The sequence below is a fragment of the Strix aluco genome, chromosome 3, assembly GCF_031877795.1.
Source record: "Strix aluco isolate bStrAlu1 chromosome 3, bStrAlu1.hap1, whole genome shotgun sequence".
NCBI lineage: Eukaryota > Metazoa > Chordata > Aves > Strigiformes > Strigidae > Strix > Strix aluco.
This window is the reverse complement of record NC_133933.1, coordinates 37403104-37430337: the sequence shown is the minus strand read 5'-3', so window position 1 is coordinate 37430337 and position 27234 is coordinate 37403104. Positions and strand designations below refer to the sequence as shown.

The 27234-nt window shown below is 36.2% G+C and overlaps 1 protein-coding gene across 1 annotated transcript in view; it reads right to left on the bottom strand.

The window, feature by feature from the left end:
* KIF6 (kinesin family member 6) overlaps nucleotides 1-27234 on the bottom strand; it is a 172214-nt gene that overhangs the window by 136563 nt on the left and 8417 nt on the right. The window contains exons 4-6 of the mRNA XM_074818123.1: nucleotides 15825-15972; nucleotides 11227-11336; nucleotides 2043-2172 (exon numbers count right to left, since the gene is read on the bottom strand). Of these exons, the coding sequence (XP_074674224.1) occupies nucleotides 2043-2172; nucleotides 11227-11336; nucleotides 15825-15972 (388 nt within the window). The remainder of the gene's footprint in view (nucleotides 1-2042; nucleotides 2173-11226; nucleotides 11337-15824; nucleotides 15973-27234) is intronic.

Sequence of the window (27234 nt, the reverse complement as noted above, 5' to 3'; positions counted from 1 at the left end):
CAAAGTAAATATTGCTGCAATGGGTGGTAGCTGTTCCAAGCAAGTATTGTCTGCATTTTTTTCTTTTAAGTTCTCTTCATTAAAGACCAACAAAACAATAACTTTATAGTGTTTATATAACAAAAAACTCATACCGTGGCAAAAGCAGCAAAAGAGGCAATGGCATAGCATTTGCTAACCCAAGCCACTCAGATTAGTGAATTCTCTGTTACTGGGGTCCCGTACATTCTCATGTCTATTCTTATGTTTTCTAGCAAGTACTAGTATGCCCCAAATAAAACTACTAAGTTGTAGATTAAACAATAAACTAAAGGAAATTTTTCTTCACACAACGCAGTTAAGTCATGGAACTTTGTGTCACATGAGATTTCATGACAAAAATTTGCCGAGGTTGGAAAAAGCATCTGGGCAAATTAATGTAAAGAAAAAAATATAACAAAAGTTATAGCTGTAAATAGTCCGAAACACAAACTAATGAAGACTAGATTTTTTAAAAAAGAAAACTATGATGTTTTACTTGGTTTATTTTTTACTCTTCTTTATATGTTTGCTATTGGCCATTGTTCAAAAGAGGAAACTGAAGAAGACATATCTTTGGTTTGACCTATTAAGAATATTCTTTTAGTTTTACTGAGCATTACTTCATCTTGACCTTTAATGACTTATCATCTTCATTAGTCCTGCTATTTGTTCATGACTTTCAGTGTTTGGGATATATCTTCTCCTTAGGCAACATTTTCCAAATATGTAACACAACTGCCCTTTACAATTGCTGATTTATGATCCTGTCAGCCAGCAGCACACCATTCTTTAAATATTCTGTCTCATTTTCATACACAGCTCCTCTAAGATTTCCTGAAGATCTTTCTCCATGCAATGAACATTTGTCTTCTGTTTTCTTTACCAACTATCATAATAGGTTTTCAGGCTTCTAAACTTAACCTTTTTGTCTCCTCTATTACACTTTTCAAGTTCCTCTCCTCTAAATTGTATCAATTTTTCCGTTTCAATATCAACTGGTTCCTTGCCTCAATATTCATATTTACTAAGAGCCCTTAAGTACAGCTTGATTATCTCTTGCCTTTAACGTCTTTCTGCTTCTCGGAATGTCACAGATGAAATAGTCTCCTTTGAGAAACGGAGAACAAATCAGGTATTTGCCTATTTACATTTTGTAATCAAACGCTTCCTTCCCTGCGCCCAGGGTCAGCCCTGTCCCCTGTGCCCATGGTCAGCCAGCAGGTACAGTAAACTACTTGACTATTTCATACACTTTAAATGTCTTTCTTGTCATGGATTTATTATATAACTTTTTGGTCAGTCAGAGGAAGAAAATCCACAAATTTCTAAAATAGAATTAGCTGTGTTGTAGTAAAGACACATTGACAGTGCTCATGTTTTACAATACACTTTTTATATTTACATTCCATTTCCAAGTATGAAGATAAGGAAAAAAAAAACCCTACAGATTTTGTATATGGCAACATTTCATTTGAATTTTCCAGAATTAGTAAAAACACCCTTGTCTTTGCATGTTGGCAAATATTTATTCTGAATGTGCTTCACACTACCATTTGTTTTTTTACAAATAACACCACATGTTTATGCAATAAGAAGAAAAAAGAAGGGACTGCAAACTCTTACTGTAACTGCAAAGGCAATTTAGTACTTCTGTGGGAATGTTTGACAATGTTTTGTAAGGCCATGTTTTCTAATCTTTAAATGTGTTTGTATGTTGAACCATGCCACATTCAAAATTCACTCTGGTTTATAAGAATATTTTTTTTTCTTTCTTGTTTTAATTGCAGTAAGTTATGACATCAACAACCACCAGTCAGATTCACTACACAAAAACAGAAAGCTCTTTGCAAAGTGAAAGCTATCATCAGAGAAATGCTTATTTAATTTCATTGTGAAAATACACTCAGAAAAAGACACTCATTTATCTCCAAGGACTTCTAAAATATGCCTCTTATGTGGAAAAGTTTATGACCATTTTACCTCTGGTTTTGTTAAGTAAGATTTGTAACAACAATTCTCACCTCAGCAATCATTCTATTGGTGTCTCCCAAAAAGAGTAGGTTTAAGGCTTCCTCTTCATTGGTTGCTTGCTGAAGAGACAAGTTTTTCAGATGAATGTTTTGATCAGGGTCTTCCATTATTGTCACTTTTCTACATGGAAAAAAACACAAAACAAAATGAAAACTAGAACTGTTGTAAGGTGATCTTTATTTCATACTTTCATTTCATTGAGACTAAAAGATACATCGAAAACTAATCATGAACTAAGAACATGAACATTAAAGGAAGTGTTGATTTTTTTTTTAAATCTGTCACCTCCTTTTTATCCCTTTATAATAAACTTCCACATAGAAAAGGAATATATAAAATCTATAACTATTAGAGAAAGCTTTTGGGTTTTTTTAATGAGATACAGTAAAATCTCAAGAGCAAGAGGTTAGGTGAATCATCACAAACAAATAATAAGTTGGGGTTTGTTTGCCATTACCACGGCGATTGAAGCACAAATGATACATAAAGCATACTAAAATCTTGATGAACAAATAGGCATGGAATATTTCAGAATCAACACATCTGTAGCCAACATGTTTCTAATAACTTTGCATTTGTCAAGATTATTTCTCTTCATTCTTCTCAAATGATAACAACTACAAATGTAAATAATCCCTTTCTTAAATTAAAAGCAAACAAACAGAATGATTTTATTTATTTCCACTGAGGTTAGAAATGCTCTTAGTTGTACTTCTTTAAGCCTTAAAGTTCAGAAAAAGGAAGTTAGATGGAAGTAGCAAGGATATGTCAAAAGCTCCAGGAGAGCTACTGAATATTACTGAAACTCCTTTTCACTTCTTTAATATAAGATTTTTTTCTTTTGATCAGATTACTGAGAGTTAAACTTTATTGGCTTTACTGAGTAGCCACTAGGCTCTCCTCATTTAAGACATTCTATAGTATCCTATAGTATCGCTAGTCAGAGAGGGACCTGGGGGTGTTGATTGACAGCCGGCTGAACACAAACCAGCAGTGTGCCCAGGTGGCCAAGAAGGCCAACGGTATCCTGGCTTGCATCAGAAATAGCGTGGCCAGCAGGGACAGGGAAGTGATCTTGCCCCTGTACTCAGCACTGATGAGGCCGCACCTCGATTACTGTGTTCAGTTTTGGGCCCCTCACTACAAAAAGGACATTGAATTACTCAAGTGTGTCCAAAGAAGGGCAACGAAGCTGGTGAAGGGTCTGGAGCACATGTCGTACGAGGAGCGGCTGAGGGAACTGGGGTTGTTTAGTCTGGAGAAGAGGAGGCTGAGGGGAGACCTCATCGCCCTCTACAACTACCTGAAAGGAGGTTGCAGAGAGCTGGGGATGAGTCTCTTTAAAGAAGTAACAAGTGATAGGACAAGAGGGAATGGCCTCCAGTTGCACCAGGGAAGGTTTACACTGGATATTAGGAAGCATTTCTTTACAGAACGGGTTGTTAGGTGTTGGAATGGGCTGCCCAGGGAGGTGGTGGAGTCCCCATCCCTGGAGGTGTTTAAGAGTCAGGTAGACATAGCGCTGAGGGATATGGTGTAGTTGGGCACTGTCAGTGTTAGGTTAATTGTTGGACTAGATGATCTTCGAGGTCTTTTCCAACCTAGCTGATTCTGTGATTCTATCCAACACGGAAGCCAAATAGTTGCATCACTGGATTTGAAAACTGCAAGAGTGAAGACTCTGTTAAAACTGAAGTACACTAATTCTGAGGATGAATGACATGTCCTTCAGAGTGAGTTACATGTTCTGAGACAACTTACAACAAGCAAATTAGAACTTTATTAAAAGTTAGAAGGATTTTTTAAAACATTTTTTCCCTGTAAGTAGACGTAATACTTTATATATACATATACACATATATGTATATTTTTTTTTTCATATTCATCAAGGTTAACCACAAGAGGGAGTATGGGGCTTGAGTTTTTATCTCTAGATAGTTCTTGCATGTTAATTACTCCAAGCTGCTTCAAAACCACACAGGTTGAATTTTATTCTCCTTTGCTTGACTTTTTTTTTTCCAAAACTGACAGGATGAAATGGAGGAGCTAAGCAGCATTCCATAGTATTACTCTGAAGTACTAGGGAAACAGTTCACCCTCTGATGGTCAAAACATTGGAATGGATATACAGAAATAATTTGAACACATTGCAATAGACTCACTATTTTCAAGAAACAAATACATGTAAAAGTACACACAATGCTAATTTAGTAGTCATAACAATTGTTTTTCCAAGTATGATTGCCTCCCCCTTATAGCTTTATTTTTGTGCAGTAGAGTAACATAGCACTAGGACAGTCATGGAACTCTGCTTCCCCCATTCAGAGCATAAACTCAAAAGCATAATTCTGCTCTCACATAACAATGTTTTGATAATGTCAAGTTGTATTCTGTCCACAATTCCATCTGTGCATGCATCACCTGCTAAAGCCCAGAGTGGTTCTGGTTACAATATGATGCTTTGGCTGATTTTATTGTTTTGAAATTGCATGGTAAGCATCATCTACCTCTTTTTTTTTAATTTAGGAAAACAATGTTGTTTTGCTATGCACACTTGGTGTAGTATTTCAACTTCTAAGGATATTTTCAGACTACATTTTGACCAATGGTTATAAATAATTTCCAGACAACGAAGATATTAGTTTGGATGAAAAGTTCTGGAGGATTATTATATCAGAAAGGAGACAGTGGAGACATCACAAACCAGTGACAGCCTCCTATACAGTGGCCTTGCAGCTATTAGGAGGATTTCCAGATGGAAGTCTAAATTTGCACATCTTGAGAGGCATCCGTCAAAACCTTCTCAGGAAGACATGTTCCAAAATGACAACAAATTTATTTTATAGTGCTATAAAGTTACTGTATAATATGATATTAGGTTTCTACAGAACATTCTCTGTATTAGTAAAATCTTTAAATTTCATAGCCCTATGTTGGATCTTGGAGTGGAAAAGCTCTGTTATGTTATCCATAATGACTGAAAAAAGGCAGAGACAAGTGGTTTTTTTCTTTCTAAACAAATAATCTTTCCCATTTGGCTTAATAGATGGAATTTGTAGCTGATTAGGAAACCTGTAGGATGGGATCAGCTTTTTTAATACTGTTATTACCTCAGGCCCTTTCCTGAATCAACTGAGCTGCCATTAATGCACGAGTGCCTTACGCATTGAATGCTTTCATTTATGAAACTCCTGTTACTGGCAAACAATGAAGTTAAAGCTTCCTTTGATTAATTAATACCATCTAATTAATTTGTGTAATATAAATAATTTTAAAAAAACCCTTAAAAGATTTTGGAAAACAAATGACAATTTAGAAACTCAAGTTTCCTATTATTATATCTGTCTCTAGTGCTTAGAATTGAAGAAATCTAAAATAATGTAAAAAACTTTATGAACATTTAAAAATTAATCATAATAATGTAAATAACTAACATATGAGGATATATACCTTCTATAACAATACATTAGCAGAATGTAGTGATACTACTTCAACATGAGGAGGAGACTATACAGCCAATAATAAATTTAGGAAAAGGATAAAAGACAAAAGCAGCAAGCATGCATCTCAGAGTCTGTCCAGAAGAACAGAATAAACTAATGGATAACTATAGCTAATCTTTGTGTGAAGTTGCAAGGAGCTTTAGGTTTTAAGAAAGAATGACCAAGATTATAATTTTATATATCATCCAAAAAAAAGTATCTTTCAGAAGCGTAGCTCCCTGAATACCACATCAGAGGACAAATTCAACACTGATTCAAGAAGCAAGGTTACGAAGTTATTCAGCCACCAGCACAGCTTTCAACAGCACAGAGATTTGATTTTCCATTCAAGTACAGATCTAGAGCATAATCTTAGCTTGTGAGACATGACAGAACTATGAGATGAGTAAGTATTGGTGCAGACTGTTCTCCTGACATATCACATTGTCATAGGAAATTCTTCCCACTGTCTCCAACGAATTCTACATGTGAGACAAGAAAACCACAGTTTGCTTGTTCTACCCTTTATGGACATAGGAGTGTACTGATACTGACTGAGAGACTGTTGCACTTTTAGGAGTTAGTGATCCATGTAACAGTGCCTGTGCTGTGCTAAATGCACAGCCTGCCATTCAGGCCTCTGTCCTGCTGCACAGACCATAGGCTGCAGGATAAATTCAGCCAGGTCATTGTAACAGAAGAGCTGGTGGGCAACTCCTACCTGGTCATCACACCATCAACATGGCCTTGCCTTTATCAAAAACTGCCCCAAGAAGTTCTCATGAGAGCACCTTTTAGAAATTGAGCTGTTTTCTTGTAAGGAAATTATATAATAGCTCAAATGACAAAAAAGGAGAGCAGCTTCTCTCCATGGACAGGAGCTGTGTTGCTCTGCACAGTGAGCCGTGAGGAAATTCATTCAAGCTCCATCGGATGCTGCATGAACATGGGTTGCCTAGCATCTCATGGGATGTAAGGTTTACTTGCCATCTATATACCTCTTCTTTGTCTTATTAAAGCAGCTACCTTATTAAGCCATTTTATTAAAGATTAAATTTACAAACCTTTGTATTCTCCTAATCTTTAGTATTCAGTAGTAACACACTGAACACTCTTCATTTTCATAGAATCATAGAATGGTTTGGGTTGGAAGGGACCCTAAAGATCATGTAGTTCCAACTCCCCTGCCATGGGCAGGGACACCTTCCACTAGACCAGGTTGCTCAAAGCCCCGTCCAACCTGGCCTTGAACACTTCCAGGGAGGGGGCAGCCACAGCTTCTCTGGGCAACCAGTTCCAGTGTCTCACCATCCTCACAGTAAAGAATTTCTTCCTTATATCTCATCTAAATCTACCCTCTTTCAGTTTAAAAACTTCCCCTCATCCTATCACTACTCTCCCTGATAAAGAGTCCCTCCCCATCTTTCCTGTAGCCCCCTTTAAGTCCTGGAAGGCTGCTATAAGGTCTCCCCAGAGACTTCTCTTCTCCAGGCTGAACAACCCCAACTCTCTCAGCCTGTCCTCATAAGGGAGGTGCTCCAGCCCCCCAATCATCTTCATGGCCCTCCTCTGCACTTGCTTGAGCAGATCCATGTCCTTTCTATGCTGGGGGCCCCAGAGCAGGACACAGGACTCCAGGTGGGGTCTCAGGAGAGTGAAGTAGAGGGGGAGAATCACCTCCCTTGATCTGCTGGTCACACTTCTCTTGATGCATCCAGGATACGGTTGGCTTTCTGGGCTGCAAGCACACATTGCTGGCTCATAGTCAGTTTTCCATCCACTAATACCCCCAAGTTCTTCTCCACAGGACTGCTCTCATTTCACTCATCTCCCAGCCTGTGTTCATGCTTGGGATTGCCCTGACCCATGAGCAGGACCTTGCCCTTGGCCTTGTTGAACTTCATGAGGTTCGAGTGGGCCCACCTCTCAAGCCTGTCCAGGTCCCTCTGGATGACATCCCTTCCCTCCAGCGTGCCAACAACACCACATAGCTTGGTGTCATCGGCAAACTTGCTGAGGGTGCACTCAATCCCACTGTCCATGTCACCAACAAAGATGTTAAATAGTGCCAGTCCCAGCACCAACCCCTGAGGAATGCCACTCATCACTGCTCTCCACTTGGACATGGAGCCATTGACCACAACTCTTTGAGTGCGACCATCCAGCCAATTCCTTATCCACTGAGTGGTCCATCCACCAAATCTGTATCTTTCCAATTTAGAGACAAGGATGGCACGTGGGACAGTGTCAAATGCTTTGCACAAGTCCGGGTAGATGACATCAGTTTTTCTTCCCTTATCCACCAATGCTGTAACCCTGTCATAGAAGGCCACCAAATTTGTCAGGCACGATTTGCCCTTAGTGAAGCCATGTTGGCTGTCACTAATCACCTCCTTATTTTCCATTGCCCTAGGTTAGTTTCCAGAAGGATCTGCTTCATGATTTGAAAGAATGTATTTCACATGAAAAGAGTGAGCTAATATTATTAGCCATAGAAATGTTAAAACAGTGGTAATTCTCAGAACACTGAAAAATTCTCAGAACACTGAAAAAGAGAGAGAGAGATTATCTATATAAATGTATGAACTACATGCACACATTTGTCAGGAATTTATTTCCAGAAGAGTAGTGATTTTTGGTGAGAGCCTCTTCCCTTCTCATCTGGCAGATTTCCATGAAATGATTAAGCAGTATGAAGATGAAAATTTAACAGTCTACAGAATATACAATGTATGGCTACACACAAAACCTTGACTTCAGGAGCTGAGATCCCAAATCTAATCATGCAATGATTAGATGCATTGGGTAATTTAAAAAATTTTTATCATTCATTTTGCAATAAACATCAAATACAATTTTAATGTCTCATTTTTCAAGCACTACCAAGTCTGTTGTGCACTTTTCATAACTTCTATTACCTGAACGCCATCACTCGATGTTTATTCCTTCCACTGAACTGATAACGTAAAGTCATTTACATAGTTTGTTAAGCGGAAGTACGTAACTTTGATTAAAACTGCATCCCCTTCCTTTGAAGGAATATGGATAAAAATACTGTTCCAAAACAATCTGCATACTTTACAAGGGTAACTAATCTTTTGCTTACTTTTCTAAAACGACACATTTCTTCAACGCTTTTCTTGTCCATTCTATATACTTGGGAGAATATATGCAAAGACTACTAATATTTACCCAAGCATAGAAAACCTGCATTTGGCTTTGTATGGTGCTTGAAACCTTGATGATCCACTGTGGAGTTCAACAGGAAAACTATACATAATATGACCCTTTTAAAGTATGAAAAAATGCAAGTTCTTTTTAATATTCTCATTAAATAGATGCTTTCAAACAAACCTGAGGATTTAGATTATTCTGTATTTTGTTTACTACTGCTAAAATCTTAAGAGGTCTTAAGAACCTGATATATTTTAAAATATGTGATTACGATTTACTTACGTGTAACTACTACTTACTTAGTCATTTACAAAAATTAACCAAGTAGCTAAAATATAGCTAATCATTCAACTACCCTTTCCTGCAATTTGTACTCCCTTTTTAGCTCAGAATGACACTATATATTTTTAAAGTTTGAATCCCCAAATTACTATCTTAAAAAATAATAATAAAAAAATTATTATTTAAATACTCTTATACAATGCTAAATATGAGTGGTGAACGTATAGTTTTAGTGTACAATACATTTATTTTTTTTACAAATAATGTACTGGAAACACTAATGACCATGTACACTAAAACCATTAGGCACTTATTAAGATTAGTTACTTTGAAGAGAAAAATTTATTATCTGTCTAAAACCCATCCTGCAATACTATACACTATATAAGTTTACAGGTAATTATGATTATCCCAGTATGCTTTATCCCTAATTCACAACCAAATTATCTGTCAACTTTTACTTTTTAAAAATAGACTAATACAAATCAAGGAGTCATTCTTTAGCTTAATTGAAGGACCATACATAAACCAATTTCAAGCTTCTAAAATTAATGATTATTAGTAAACATTCAGAACCTAGTTTTAAAAAGTGACATATTTTCCGGGGCATATGACCCCCAAATAACTGTTTCAAATAAAGTTGCAATTAAATTAATAAAATTCAATTTAATACAATTGAATAAATTCAATTTAATAAAATGAATAAATGGAATGAGTTCAAATAAAATATTGCAAATGAATAAATGAAATTAATAATTTAATAACCTTGAATAACTTAATAGCATTAATTTTAATAGCTGAATAAAAGTACAACAGACTGTTTTTTACACACAACAGCAAAAAAACCTGCACCTGTAAAAATGACCACAAAAATTAGATTACTATGAAAATTAGTGTATCATTTAAAATTCTTCTCTGCATAGCACAGGAAACAGATAATAAATCAAATTCCTAAACTTTACTATGAAAAACATCAGTAAATACATACAGTCCTTACAGCACCAATGTGTCATAAAGGGATAAAATTTAGTTCCATGTTACAGATGAAGAAAGCAAAGGAATGAGGCCAACTTACAGCCCGGTCTCATACTTCGAGTTTGTCTGCTGCCTTCCTTATCTGTAGACTCATTTTATAAAGATCAGTCTTGAAAGTATTTTTATAGATATATATCCTAGATACCACATATCATGTAGAAAACTAAAACTATATTTTAAAACAACTTGGATTTTTTTAAAATAAATAAAATGGGTTTAATATGTTAATAACATAATTAGCTATTTTGAGATAAAATCCTATTGATTTTCCATTATTGCTCCATTAGCAGTTTCCAGTATGTTTCCTGCTCTCATATCAGCAGTGATTTACTTGCTATGTACATGTTTCAGTCACCACCATGTTGAGTGAGACAATGTATGGTTCCCAGCATTATTTCATGCCATCTGCAAATCCAAGGAGTCAACAACTCACTTACTTATACATATTTACCATTTGCTGAGTTATTTTAACAGTAACACAGATTATAAACTAGTATTTCAGAAGCAATTTAGAAACTATGATTTGGATTTCCTATAAATTATAAGATCTTTAACTTCACCAGGTTTGCAAGTTCATGACCTACAAATCTTTATTCACTACCCTTCTCCAAGTATCAGTAGGTGCTAATGTCTCATGAATGAAAACTATGATAACAATCATCCATTCTGAAGTAAATATATTGTCCTTTGGAGTTCCTTGCGGAGTTTCTATCTGTTACTTACCTTATTTCATAATTGCTTATTATAGAAAAATAATTATTAAATAATTGAAAGAAAAAGTCCAAGAAGCAGGAGGGAGTTTTTCTCCCTACTGTTGCAAGGAAATACTGCCTGTTACATGTGTCTCTGCCACACACACAGACGTGCCTACCATATAAAGACACAGGCTGTCATGAGAAAAACAAGTATACCTTCTCTTTTGTTTCCAGTGGCTGCAATAGATCTCTTCTGCATAATATGAATATAAATTTTGAATACTTTCACCCTCAGTCACTCGCATCTAGTTTCTCTAGCCTCCATACATACAAAATAAGAGAAAATTTAGACTATGTTGATAAAATTGAGAAAACAAAGTATTTTGAGTTAATTAACACTGAGAACAGTAGCACAGTTTCAAAAATGTCCCCAAACAATGTAACAGGGCATATGAAAATGATTTCTGTTGTTGGTTTTGATGATTCTCTGTAGTTTTATTACTTACGGCATATCTTCCAATCTGGAGGCCTCGTGTCTTGAGTCCAGCAGATCATAGCCACATTCATTATAGATTTCTAAGTAGGAAACGTGAGTTGTATACACTTTACTGCTATCCTGGATAAGAAAAGGAAAAAAAATAGAAAAAAGGAAGAGCTATAAAGAGAAGTCAGAGCTAGATCAGAGGACAAATTATCACTACAGCTTTTACGTTACTTCCTCACTCTGTTTCTTTTTCTTTTCCTGGCTATGGTTTACATTTGCAATTTGTGATGCTTTTATATTTTCTGTTATCATATGTATAAAGGCTCAAGAAGAAAAAGAAAAAAAACAACAAAAAAGCCCCAACCAAAACACACACACACAAACCCAAACCAAAACTCCCCCAAAACCCACTATGCCCATGAGTTTAGTCGGGGGTTTTTGATTGGTTCCTTATATGTAGAAAAGTCTGTATACATTTAGAACATGGCAGCCTGCTTACAGAACCATGCAACATGCCATTTTTCTCTTCTATGACAAAAAAAGAATGTTATTATAAAGAGGTAAACCCTCATATTATGGATAGAAAGACTATGCTTAAAAAAAATAAAGAACAACAACAACAAAAATAAATCAAAAATTTTATTTAGCAACATCAGTGACATACTGCTTTCCACTCTCTTCATCATAACATTTAAGTGCTGTATATGATGTCAGCTGTTCTCTGTAATCCTCTTTTTTTTGTATAATACATTGCCAACATGTAACTTAACACAACTGGGTTTTGCAGACATAATTTTCTCCTGCCCCAAAGCCAAATCCAAACAACATAAACCTCAAAATAATGGGCTATGATTTCAAAAATAAAGGAAAATTAGTCACTTCTTTTCAGCTGATGAAGCCACAGTAAAAGCACTCATATCAGACTCACAGTAGCAGTTTAATAATCCAATCCACTACAGTTGTTTTGCAAAATACTTTGAGATACAAACTTTTCATTTTCATTGAATAGTTATTTCCAATGTTTTTTTCATTGATAATGACAGTTCACCATTTCAAGGGACACCATTTAAATAGATACACAACAGATGGAAAAAATATAGTAAGGAAGTGTTCAAACAGGAAGCTGTGCAAATAGGAGAATTTCTGACCAATAAATTAAAAAGAGATGTTATTAAAAACAAAAGGCTTGATTTGCTTCTCTTTTGGGGTAAAAAGTTTTGCTTCCTTGGTTTCAAACTGCACTGTCTCAGCACAAGTAAGAGATTCAGAAGCCTTGTATTTTGTGCCCCTGAATTCACTTTCTCCTGTTCCATCCCACTTAGGGTTAGGAGGCAGATGACTTTTCTCTGCTATGTCAGCCCTTTCCAAAGCACAGTTGTAGATAAAAAGAAGTGAAACAATAAAGGGAGGTGGAAAGATAAAACACCAAGAAGACATGCTTTAAGATGCACCAAGAGAGAGAATGTATGACACAACCACAAATATTTGAAAGCAGACAGACAGAAATATCCCTATATGCTTAACTAAGTAGAGCTTTTGATCCAAAACCCAGTCTAAAAATGGAAACACAAACATTTTTAGTTTTGTAGAAACCATGTGCTGAGAAGGTGGCAAATAAACTAGTTATTTTTCATCCTATTTTGGTTTTATTACATAATTAGCACTAGAAAAGAATGTTGGTGTGTTGACACTGTATGTTGCTGGCAACTGCAAGATCAACCTGTTCACTGTCCACAACAAAAGTCCTCCATGGGGTTGTGTGAGTGCAGCAGAAGGTCTAAGGCAACAGGATCATGTGTTTTTTTTTTTTTCATTTCCATTCCCATAAGAGTAAGCGTTTGTGCACCTGCAATATGCTGTGTACATTTATCTGCCAAAGCCATACTTTGAAAGAGCCAAGGTAATTACTTAATATTGTTAACCCTTATTCAGACAGGGCATGTTCCTGTCACTGAGACATATAGCCTTATGAGTATAAACTGGTACCCTGTATTAGATGAATGACAGAGTATAAAAGTAACGATTGATGTTACTGTCAAATAATATTTAAATTTGTTTAATTAAATAGCTTCATTAAAATGTGAATATTAATCTTAAATGGCCTAATGGAATAAATGAAGAGACAAAACATATTACACTAGACTTCTCTCTTCCTCTTTTCACTTTTGCCCCCTATAGTTATGAAAGCACCAGAACAACTGACTGTATTCACTCATATCAGTATTACAGATACTAAAAGAAAATTAAATTTCTCATAAACTTAATGAACAATCATCAGTGTGCTTACTCTGGTGCATGCTTTCACTTATTGACTCATTTCATTGCATACAAATGTCAAAGTGAAATAATTCTACAATATTTTAATTATAACCTAACACATATACACACGCATCCCCCCAGAGCTGGAATGCCAGTCACTGTATCATCAACTAGTTATTGTTGTTTCTCAACATCCTCTTATATGTGGCAAAAAGTAGAATATGTTACTTAAGCTTTCTTTCCAACCTATAGGCTGCAGGTCAGTCAGAAAACTTATGATTCGGAATGACTAACTTAAAATTAACTTCTCTATTCAATGAGAAATTTTGTTGCTGACATCTTATTTGAGTTTCTGAAGCATTTCAGTTGACAATTATAATTTACTTATTAGAAAAACTAGTGTAAGTAGATAATAAGGAACATTTCAGGTGTGGTAAGACTTTTAAAGTTGGGGTTTTTTTATATTCATATTTATTCTGTTTCTATCATTGCTCTTAGATGTTGAGACATTACAGGGTACTTGTAGTATTTTAAATGTCACTATTACCTTCTGTAAAACTGAATTAATGCCATGTTTTCTGTACATAAAATAAATAAGCTGCCAAATTAAATTTCGGGTGTTTTGGGGGGGGCACAGTAGATCCAGAATAACCATACAATTAAATTGCAGTCAGTTTTCTCCTTTGCCCAAATTCTGCCAATCCTCTTTCTGCCAGGCATGATGTGTTTTTTTTTTTTTTTTGCACAGGAAGCAATATCAAATTATTTTCTGATTCAAAGTAAAAGAGTATAACACTTCAAATTCAGTGGGGTACAATGATCTGACTGATTTGTAAGTGCAACAATTACACGTATGATTTCTGCAAGGTATTTTTCTTTTTACAATCACAAAACTATTTTAAGACTTTGTATTGTTTCCCTCCCTACTTCTCCTGGGCACAGCTAGAGTCTTTGAAATATACTATTCATTTTTACATCACTAGATTCACCTAAAAAGTAATTTTATAGCTCTTTGGTTTAGGTCAGTTACCACACTGGAGTGATGTGTTTTGCCCTACAAGCTATGTCAAAACCAGTATTCAAACAGCAGTTGCAATGATCTGTCAGTGACAGGAAAATCTTTTGTGCAGTATTAAAAAAATTAACTGGAAAGCACTAAGAAATAGTTGGGACAGAACTGTAAGACTCAGAAATACTCTAAGATGAGGAAAAAGTGAAGAGACAGAGAAATCATACGTGGCATTATTTACTACTGCCCAAATGTTTGGTGAAGCCAAGTCAGGATTTATATGGGTGTAGTGACTATTTCTCCATTAGAAGTTTCAGAAACAAAGCACATGCAAAACTGGTTTTCAGAATACAGTTTACTAGCTTTGAAAGTATTTTTCCAGTCACTGTTAACTAGTGTTTAGGTACTGATACTGTTTTAAAAACAGACCAAGGGATTTTTAAAATTTTTTTTCTTCCTTTTAGGAAGAATGCATGAGGAATAATTAATAACAGCAATACTGATGATAATGATAATAATAAACAACATTTGTGACATTTTGCTATTTACATCTTTACCTGTCCATATATTATATATGTGTAATTTTGTTAAGAAATGTGCCTAACAATGTTTCTATCCAACTATATCCAGTGAATCAGACTTTTATTACTAATACCATATACACATTAAAACATTCTATACAAGTGCATAAAGTTAACAGGAAAACAGTAGAGAAGGAAAATTAATATGGATAAGTATTTTCTTTCAAATACTTAAAGGATTTGCATTAGTGACTTTAAAAATTGCTTTTCATCCTAATTAGATGTATTTAGCATTATCATTCTATAATATAGTCTAGCTAATAAGTAACAGGTAAAATAAAGGCATTAGGTAAAATAAATATCTGAATATTTTAAAACAATATTAATTTCACTATTTTATGGGTTGGTTGGGGTTTTTTAGAGTATCAGTCTAGCACAAAGAAATCAGGTAACTTATGAAGAGTGAAAGCAATTTTTGTATGAGATGTGTGATGCAAGGCATACAACACAAAATGAGAGTGGAGTTGATGTAAGTGTTAAGGAGAACCAATTATGTGATCTGAATGTGCATTGCACCAACTGAAAATAGCATGGTTTTTAAAACTACAAAAAAACCCTCAAATGATGTCCATTATTTTTGGTCTACTGCAACAAACCAGGTAACCAAAACTATTACCAATGTATTGCATAAAGTATCATGTCAAGTTAGATATTTTCTTCAGCATTAAATTTAGGGCTTCCTCTAACACTATTATAAAAACAGCCTTCTGCAATATAGTTAAGTATTTGTAAATCAGATATTAAAAATAAACTGAAAATAATGTTCCATACCTTCTGCAATTGATCAAAAATATAAGATAGAGTCCTGGGAATGATGCCTCGATCACTGTAACGTTCTGCTCCTCCTGTGATGGTAAAAGTTTTCCCACTGCCTGTCTGACCATATGCAAAGATAGTACCATTATATCCTGCCAAAACACTATAGAATAAAAAAATGGGGAGATAATTAATATATAAGGTGTAACATATTTTCCATGATTAACTTTGTGTAGAACCAAAGTAAATAATTCTTAATTATATAGCAGCTGTCTTCAGTAATACAAGAATATACTCTAAGGTAAGTATTCTAGATTCAGCAGAATTTAAACTATCTAGAACTCAAAGACTTTTTGATGCCTTGACTTACCCCATTATTCAATATTAGTTGATCATATTTATCACTATTTATATTACCTTTGTATACTTGTTCCTTTGGTGGATGATTTTTTGCAAGGATGATATTTTGTCTCTTAAAAGACTAGATGTTAGGAATTGCGACCATTGGTACATTACAGCTAAAGAATCTAGAAATATTTCACATACAACTTCATTAATTGCAAACATAAACTCAGGTAAGCATACAGTTATACCAGGAGTCTTTTTTTATTCTGAGAATACTACTATATTAAACTATCAGACTACTCCTAGCTTGGATAAAGGTATGCAGGAGAACCCGTGCTTATATCAGTGTAGTAAAATCTTCATTTACTATGAAAACACATGAAACTACATAGGTAAAAAACTTTTCTGTTAGAACTGTGTCTGTATAAGAAGCTTCTGTGGAACAGCAATAGCTATGCAATGGTGTAACTTGAAATTATATTCAGACTCAGTCATCTTTTTTTCACACCTCTTTCTTCTACTTGCAGAAGTGCCTAACAAAAGTCTAGTGCAAATAACTTTCTCCAATTCACCGCACTCTCAATGTTAACCTCCACCTGATTTCCACCAAACAGCAGATCAGCTTAATGACAGTGGTATAGCTGCACACTGTGGAGGAAACATGGGACTCAGCTGCAGCTGACATAGAGCTCAGGAGCCATGGCTGACTAAACAGTTTTCAAGTTGTGACTCTATATTTCGAGATTTTTGGTCCTGATTTTGTTCTAAAGGAGAGGGCTTTTAATGCAATGAACAAAAAGCAGTCCCATAAATTATGGTGATCTAGATTCCGCTACTGGTTTACATGCAAATATAGCATTTTTTTCTTATTAATACATGGCAAAATTTCTTGCACTATTTATGAAGACAGTCATATTTTTTTCAAGTGAGACCCCTTTGATGTGCTGATGTCTGAAATATAAATACATTTCATTTTTCCCTTGATATTAAAAGTAAAATTTCAGGCATCAAATGTTTAAAATTTATATTGATACTCACAGTTGACTATCATGCATTTCCCTTGTACAGCCCTGTCTCAAGACAAAAATATTAAAAATCTATTTCCACATTTCTAATTCCATTTCTTCTTAATTATTGTGAACTGCCCTGAACTTGAAAAATATTTTAGATGCTCTAAGATTTTATACTTCACACTGGCTATAAACAATGAGGTAAAAATGATGGAAGACATAGTTATTTTGAATTTTCACTTGTCTGCAAGAGAAAAAAAAGCCTGAATAAAATTATCAAAAATTATTAGAATCACAAATTAAATAGTGATGAAATCAGTTACTGACTGTAATATTCAGATAGCCAAACAAACCAGAACTCATGAGTGTCTATAGTTGACAGGATATATGACAAATAAATCAGATAAGACTGTCAAGCTTTTTTCTTTCAGTAGCTGTCAATTACAAAATGTTCCCTGGATTCATCCATCTCAAAATTGTTGTACCACAATTCCAGCATCTCCTGACAAAATATATGAAGGGAGTTTTTGAAAACAAATAAAGTAATCAAGAAATAATTATTTTCTTGATAATGAGATATCAGAAGCAAAATCTACTTTGGATTTGATTTACTATGCTTAAAGACCTACTAATTTTGCTAAAAATAAAGAGAAAAAATGAAAATTATTCTCATGCATTTTGTTTATTGAAAAAGTGATAAATATGCTAAGATTTTAAAAAATAAAAAGGGGGCAAACAACCCTTGTATAAGAGAAAAAGAACCATGTATAGATAGCTGCTGGTCTGGCGCCACAAGAGATGCAATGGTTCTCCAACATATTAAAGTTTATTTAAAGGCCTGAGTAGTTGCCAAATTGCTTATTTTAATCCATTACAGTAGGATGTCAGAGACAAAAACAGAAACATGCTGAAAGGAACTACACTGAACATCTGCTCCCAAAGACCAAAATACCCAAAGACGGAGTATATATATATTTTAGATTCCAGATGTTAAAAATCAAAACAATTATTATTACAAAACACCTCATTCATCTATCTTAGGAATTTCTAGCGCCCACTGTAACAGTATGTGAATGCTGAAGACAGTAATGAGTTGTTAGAAGGTAGGGGGTATCAAAAGAAGCTCAGAGATGGCAGATTCAAAACAAGCAAGAGGAAATGATTCTTCATGCAAAACGGAGTTAAGCTGTGAAACTCCTTGCAATGGGATGTTTTGGATGCTAAAAGTTCACATGGGCTTCAGTAGAGACTGGACTAATTCATGAAAAAAAATAATCTCAGGGCTACTAAACACAGAGAAATCAGAAAGTCCCTAAACTACAAGCAACTAGAGGCTAACAGAATACTTGGGGGAAGTAGCTCTACGTGCTTACAACTGGGTTTTTTTTCCCCCTGAGCATTGACTGTTAGTCCCTGTGAGAGAGAACATACTGAGTTAAACGGAACTTTGGTCTGACCCAATACAGTTGCTCTTCTGGTTTTACGTCTGCTTGTTGGCTCTTCTAGATCTAGCATTTTGGGTTGTCAAGTTTTCTTACTCCTTCTCTCCTTTAAAGGTGTACACATATTACTGTGACATGGCTCCTGCAGAAAGGTGTGTTTTGCAATGTGTCTAAAGAAGTCGTAAAGGTGTGGCTGCAAACTGTTAACTTGAGGTCCCTGTACTTCACAAAAAGCTGTTGATTAGGATTACCACACATGTAAACATAAGATAAAATTTCATATACGATATGCTGTCAAAACAGCTACAAAAGTCAGTGAGTTTTCTTTGTGTTATTTGATTCATAGATTTATTATATTTATTGCAGTGCATCAGCACAGGTCTGAACAGTTTTCCAGAAAACATTGAAAGTTCAGAAAACGTGAACATATCGATGTCAATAATGCATTCTCACAGTCCAGTGTAATTATAGGTAATATTAATATTGCATTGCATAGATGCACTATGAAAGTGCTGCTTATGATTCCACAGTTGAGTTCCACTTTAAAATCCCAGATGAAGGTCAATCTTCCTTTTTTGTGTATGTGTGTACAATTAGTTGCATCCTGTCCATAGTTACAGCGCTCATTTCTTTCATTCAGAGTGTATTAAAACTAACAACCAGCCAATTTAAGAAAAGCCTGCTTGAGCTGCTAAGGAAGCCTGTAAGGAAGGAGGACTATCAATAATACCAGTGAAACTGTCAGTAAGCCTCCTAAGAGTGAAGCACAACCCCACAAAGACAGGATGGAGAATAAATTCCCTTTAAGTCTAAGAAGAAAATCGCCTTTATAAAAGAAAAGGGACTAGGAATTCAAGCAGGACTAACAGAGCAGCTTTGGCTTAGAAGCAAGCTGAAGACCATGATCTCACCTCCTGAAAAGAATGGATGGGAAGACACACTGAAAAGTCTCTAGCATTATCAGATTGTTCACAAAGAATTAAATTTATGAACTGAACAGAACTAAAGCTTATGTGTACACATATATGTTTATGATAGAACAAATCTCAAACTTCAAGTCAAAAATAAATACCAAACTTCATCAATCTAATTTTCATTCACTGTCCCAAGGAGTTTTACAATGAAATGGTAACAATATATGTAGGTGGACCAATACCTAATCAGTCAATAAATCAATTAAACCAATATTTATTTACTAAATGCTCAGGAAGTTTAAGATACGTACTTACTGTTTTCAACTTAAGATACACAATCCCTTTAGGAAAATAAAAACATAGAAAGCTTCATAATCCTTTAGTTACCCATAAAATATTATTTAAAAACCAGCAACAAACTACACTGCAGAATTACCATTGACAAAGTCAAGGACGTCTCAGATGCTAAGAATCACAGAATCACAGAATCGTCTAGGTTGGAAAAGACCTTGAAGATCATCTAGTCCAACAATTAACCTAACACTGACAGTGCCCAACTACACCATATCCCTCAGCGCTATGTCTACCCGACTCTTAAACACCTCCAGGAATGGGGATTCCACCACCTCCCTGGGCAGCCCATTCCAATGCCTAACTACCCATTCTGTAAAGAAATGCTTCCTAATATCCAGTGTAAACCTTCCCTGGTGCAACTTGAGGCCATTCCCTCTTGTCCTATCACTTGTTACTTCTTTAAAGAGACTCATCCCCAGCTCTCTGCAACCTCCTTTCAGGTAGTTGTAGAGGGCGATGAGGTCTCCCCTCAGCCTCCTCTTCTCCAGACTAAACAACCCCAGTTCCCTCAGCTGCTCCTCGTACAACATGTGCTCCAGACCCTTCACCAGCTTCATTGCCCTTCTCTGGACACGCTCGAGTAATTCAATGTCCTTTTTGTAGTGAGGGGCCCAAAACTGAACACAGTAATCGAGGTGCGGCCTCACCAGTGCCGAGTACAGGGGTAAGGTCACTTCCCTGTCCCTGCTGGCCACGCTATTTCTGATGCAAGCCAGGATGCCATTGGCCTTCTTGGCCACCTGGGCACACTGCTGGCTCATGTTCAGCTGGCTGTCAATCAACACCCCCAGGTCCCTCTCTGACTGGCAGCTCTCCAGCCACTCCTCCCCAAGCCTGTAGCGCTGCTGGGGGTTGTTGTGGCCCAAGTGCAGCACCCGGCATTTGGCCTTATTGAAACTCCTACAGTTAAGCACAGTGAGCAGAAAATATACACGTTCTCCTTTTCATCATGAAATGTAATTGCAACAGGTACCTAAAAGAATTGGCAACACCAATTATAAGATGACAAGAAGAGAGTGTATTTTCTAAACAGCATCCACCAAAAGTATCTTTGAAGATTCTCATCTGCAAATTAAAGCTGTTAGTAGTGGAACTGATTATCTACTGGCAAAAGCAGTAAAGAATCAGCAGCTCTTTTCTGCCTATTCTGCAAAATTACTTTGCAAGATGTCAGTTCATCCAGGCAAAGTCCGCACCTTGGCTCTTCAGATTCTCTGAGCAAAAATCCAAACCTTTGTTAAACTTAGTATTTGAAAGCACACAGGGTGACATGGTTATTGATGTTAGTTTTGTGAAGACCTTAAAATATGCATACCTACAAATCGTACACTAAAAGGATATTTTCAGTTATGCCTCCTCAGTGTTATCAGAATATCCAGAACTTTGCATTTTTTTTCTCCCAGGAAGCTGAGTTTTGGCATGGTTAAGGAGACACTTGGTTGAATAAATTGTCTCTTTACTACTTCAAACAAAACACATCAAAGACACATAATCCAAGAAGAAGTTTTGCTGAAAAGATCTTTCATGAACTTATGCAACATTGTATAGCTCCCTGTTCAGAAGTTCATGGACTACTTCCAGACAGATTAGCTAAAATGTTGATGTAGAAATCTGTCTCCGGTATATTTTAGCAAAGTTACTCCTGTTATGATCGTCAGAGTTACTGGAGGGCCTTCTTTTTTTTTTTTAGTAACACTAAACTCAGAAAGAAAAATAAGTTTTTAAATTACAATGACTAAAACTTGTTCAAATTTGTGCATTTGTTTCACTGTGTTAGGAAATTGAGAGAGTTCATTTTCATTACAAACTAAAACATACAGGCATATGTTTGTAACAATTTGTGATAGATTTAGCTTTTATAAAAGGAAGAGAAAGTGCTATTCATCACATGTCACATAAAGCAATCTTTACATAGTAAAATGAGTATCAATTTTACCTACAAAAATATTTAGGGTTAGCTTTAAAATGGACATATAAAGAAAAATAGATATAAAAAAGTCAGTTGTCAACAAATAATTTGTTGTTTCTGTTTTGCTTCTACTGCTTTGCAACCAGGTATGCCATGTTCCTATCTGGAAAATATGGACCAACTTAAATGTGTAAAGGAAAAACCTAAGTTGTCACGTGCATGAGCAGTAAGTCTGACATGTTGGATTTCGTACCTGTGAACAACAAGATCCGTTGAATATGGACAAGTGTCTTTGGCCTGAATTTCTGCATGTAAAGAAGTCTCAAAATACTTCTTTATTGTTGGACATTCATGAATTTCCAACATACATTCTACAAATTATTTTTTTCAATTAACTTGGAATACTCTTGATTTTAATACTTGTTTTGGTGAAGAGACAATAAAAAAAAAGCAGCAAGCCAAAGTAAATGTTCCTTAATTATTCCACTTTCATCGCAACCTTGAAACTGCTTAATAACCCAAGTGCTGTTATACAAAAGCTTATGTAATGACGCTTGCTCAAGAAAATAAGTTTTGGTTTCATGAAAAATGAATTATAACATACTTTCTCTTCTGCCCTTTGGACTTGGAGAAACTGATGAAAAAAACCCCCAAACAAAACAATCACTGATTAAAATAGCAAGGGTTCAATATTTTAAAAGTTCCCTTATCAGTGGTAAGACAGTTATTAAAAAAATCCTCAGAGTCCAGTAAAAAAAACCTGTTAATAAGAAATGGTCATTACATCTAAGGACTTAGCCAGTAACACTGAGGAAGAATAAACAAATGCTGTAACACTGTAGCTGAAACTATGATGGTGTAGAAGTATAAGAAAAAACAGGTATTTAGAGAGAGGTACATCTTTTATTAGACTCACTAATATTATTGGGGGAAAACAAGACTAGGCTCAGGGCTTCAGTGGATTATTGGTTTTGTGGTTACATTAGAAAGATCCTGTGTCTTCTCTTACAATCTTGCTAAGCAAAAGCTGTCAGTACAACTTTGTATCAATTATTAGGCATAGGACAATTCTTTCTCGCATGGACTCAAATATGAATGTAGCTAAAGGAGAGCAAGACCGTGTGTTTTTTTCACCTCGAATTTTCTTAGTTATCAGTTAACTTGCACTTTCTAACTTACGCATAATTAGTGTCAATTTAAAAATATGCACAGTGAGAAATTAGCTTTTCATTTAAAAATTCATTTTTAATTCATGGTTCTTAAAGAGTTATGTACTGGCATTTTCAGTCACTCAAGTACTTGCCTCATGCCTGAAAGATGTCTAATTCCTAAATATAGGGTGTGGTACAGAAGTATAACTCATGCAAACAATTCCACTTAAATTGATAGATAGGTTATGTTTACTAGTGCTTAACATTCCTCAAGTGAGAAATTCCTCAAGTGAGAGCTAGACAATTTATGGGTAGTTACTACAGTTTAAAATATCATTCAGTACTTTGTCCTTGAATAGCTGAGACAATATAAATAGTGGTATAAAGCCCATTGACAGTAGGCAGAGGTTGAAAGCAGACTGAGGTTGTTTTATTGTGGTTGTTTTTTCTGACTACATTTTGTTTTAATTTCCAGTGAAGATCATTTGTTCTATTTAAAGTTTATGGCCAGAGAACTTTTCATCTGTTTCCGTGTTCGTTGTTAACAGGACTTCAGGGAGGCTTGTGCCTAAGTATAATGAAGAACTCTGCTTCCTCTGCTGCTACACCAGTTTTGCTGAATCAAACAGAACAGTTATCACTAAAATTTGCAAAGAAAAACCAAACAAACTCTCCCCCTTGAGTTCTGTGTACAGTTTTGGACTTCTCAGTAGAAGGAGGATGCTATAAAGAAACTGAAGTGAGCCTGACAGAATCAAGTTAGTTCAGGCTGGACCACATCACACACAAGGGGAAGCCAAGGGAGCTGTTTTCTATCAACCTGGAGAAAAGAAAGCTATACATCTACCTAATTACCACCTTCTCTTATGCAATGGATTGTTACAGAGATGGACCCAAACTCTTCTCAGAGTGGTAGGACAAGAGGCAGTGGTCACAAGTTGCAAGGGGGGAAATTCCAAGTGGGTATAAGGAAAATGTTCTTCACAGTGAGAGTAGTTAATCCCTGGAACAGGTGCCCAGATGGGTTGTGGGATCCCCATCTTTGGATATTTTCAAAGCTCTACTGGTCAAGGGCCTGAGCAACCTGATCTAATCTTGAAGCTAGACCTGCTTTGCTCTAGAGGTTGGACCAGATGACCTACAGAGATCCCTTCTGACCTAATTAATTTGTTGGTAGTAGGCATAATTCACATAAAATCATCAGCAGAAGGAAAAAGTAAACAGTTCTTACCAGTCCCTGAGAACATGCTACAAACTTTGCTCTACTTCAGGCCAGTCTTAATGCATCAGTTTTATAACCACCAATATGACAGTCTTCCTCAGGGAAGCCAGAGTGCTGTGATTCCTTTTGTGTTATTCCAAATTTCATTATGAAAAAGACAAAGAAGCAGTAACAACCTTATTCTCAAGGTTTTGACGTTGGCAGGTATTACAGACAATGTGGAAATCTTGTCTCAGCAGTCAGTAAATGAAGCTTATCCAGAACACCAAAAGCCATCACAGCAACAATGAAGTCTAAGATTTGCTTGCTCTGACACTTCCAACTTAATTTCTATTGCAAGACATACTTCTCAGTCTTCAAAAGGATTAAAAAGATCATTTAAGTAGATGCATTTAAGCTACCTGCATTTTTTATTATTGTTTTGTTTTAAAATGGAAAAGTTCAAAGTGAAAGGTTTTTACTAGGTTTATAATATGAACAAATAAAACATGTTTAATTGTTTAAATGGAAAAAAAAAAGGCCTTATTAAGTAAGAACTAAATTCTGTGAGTGTTTATATGTAGATAAGAGAAAATCCTGGGGACAAGAAATCAATTTCAGCTTTAAAAATTAATTATTTTGATTTTGTTAGTTTATTTCAGCTTCATATTATTATTTTAACTTGAGTTCTGACATCTTCATTTTAAATGACTGGTAGTGTAAAGGCATGTAGTTGGAACAAATATTCAGTAACTATTAAAATACTAGACCACTGAAAAAAGCAGAAAACACAAGTATGTTTGATCTTGGGATACCTACCGTCAGCCCTCTCCTCACCTCAGCTTTTGCTGACCTGAAATATTTTACCAATGTCCCTCACTTTCCTCCTTTCTATTTCAGAAAACCTCTATTCATAGTTATTTTATTAAAAAAAAATTCAACACAGTCCTGGCAAAACCAGCCCCCAGACATAATATTTAAGATAAAAAGAAGGAAGAACTCCATTTGCAGGATCTGGAAAACAAGTTTTCAGGGAGGATTTGTCTTTACAGAGACTCAGTATTTAGGTATCTTCTATCACTTGGAGCTCAGATTAAAGTTTCTTTTAATTAAAATAAATTAAGTATCTCAGTATGACATTTTTTCTTTATGTCTTTGCTGGATTTATGGAACGAATCTAATTTGGTAAAAGGGTTTTCCTAAAAAAAAGAGGTGTAATACAATTTCTCATTTTAACTAAATTCTCTAGATATATTTAGAATCCCACAATAAGCACTGCAGAAGATCAGTGACACAAAGAAACTCTGAATCAAAGTTATCAGGCTGTAACATATAAGTAGCCTTCTTGAATAATTCTAAACTCTCTAATTTAAGTCAAAATAAACATAAGCAACTAATAGTCATTTGAGATGAAACATTAATGAAGCTTTTCACTTTTTATTGCCTCATAATTGTACTCACTTTCAGGGAGAACTGCTAGCATTACTGCTCCATTTTCTCAATTCAGGGGAAATATTAGGCTACATTTGTTTCAAGCTGACATCCAAAAAAATGTGTCCTTTCACTAACATAGACTCTACAGGTCTTTTGTACCTAAATCACCCACATCAGCAATAATACAGTTGTGATGCAAGGTTGCCTGCAGGTGAGCCAGGCTACTGCTTCCCACACTGTGTCACAATTATATCCAGGTCAGAATGGATAATTGTTCATACAAATATTTGACTACATTTTACTTGGCAAAGTAGAATGGGATAAAGCCCTGGAGGGCTGGAGCCCAAGAAAGCGGGTTAATATTCAAGGATCACCTCCTCCAAGCTCAGGAGCGATGGATCCCAACAAAGAGGACGTCAGGTAAGAACGCCAGGAGGCCTCCATGGATGAACAAGGAGCTCCTGGACACAAAAGCTCAAACACAAAAAGGAAGCCTACAGAGGGTTGAAGCAAGGACAGGTAGCTTGGGAGGAATACAGAGAAACTGTCCAAGCAGCCAGGGATTAGGTTAGGAAGGCCAAAGCCCTGATAAAAATAAATCTGGCCAGGGATGTCAAGGGCAACAGGAAAAGCTTCTGTAGGTATGTTGGTGATAAAAGAAAGACTAGGGAAAATGTGGGCCCTCTCCAGAAAGAAACAGGAGACCCGGTTACCCAGGATATGGAGAAGGCTAAGGGACTCAATGACTTTTTTGCATCAGTCTTCAGCGGCAAGTGCTCCAGCCACACCACCCAAGTTGCAGAATGCAAAGGCTGGGACTAGGAGAATGAAGAACCACCCACTGTAGGAGGTCAGGTTTGAGACCATCTAAGGAACCTGAAGGTGCACAAGTCAATGGGACCTGATGAGAGGCATCTATGGGTCCTGAGGAAACTGGTGGATGAAGTGGCTAAGACACTGTCCATCATATTTGAGAAGTCATGGCAGTTCAGTGAAGTTCCTGCTGACTGGAAAAAGGGAAACATAACCCCCATTTTTAAAAAAAGGAAAAAAGGAAGACCCAGGGAACTACAGGCCAGTCAGTCTCACCTCTGTGCCCGGCAAGATCATGGAGCAGATCCTCCTGGAAACTAAGCTAGGGCACATGGAAAATAAAGAGGTGATCGATGACAGCCAACATGGCTTCACTAGGAGCAAATCATGCCTGACAAATTTGGTGGCCTTTTACAATGAGGTTACAGCGTTGGTGGACAAGGGAAGAGCAACTGATGTCATCTACCTGGACTTGTGCAAAGCATTTGACACTGTCCCACGTGCCATCCTTGTCTCTAAATTGGAAAGATACAGATTTGGTGGATGGACCACTCAGTGGATAAGGAATTGGCTGGATGGTCGCACTCAAATAGTTGTGGTCAATGGCTCCATGTCTAAGTGGAGAGCAGTGATGAGTGGCATTCCTCAGGGGTTGGTGCTGGGACTGGCGCTATTTAACATCTTTGTTGGAGACGTGGACAGTAGGATGGAGTGCACCCTCAGCAAGTTTGCTGACGACACCAAGCTGTGTGGTGCAGTTGACACACTGGAGGGAAGGGATGTGCCATCCAGAGGGACCTGGACAGGCTTGAGAGGTGGGCCCACTTGAACCTCATGAAGTTCAACAAGGCC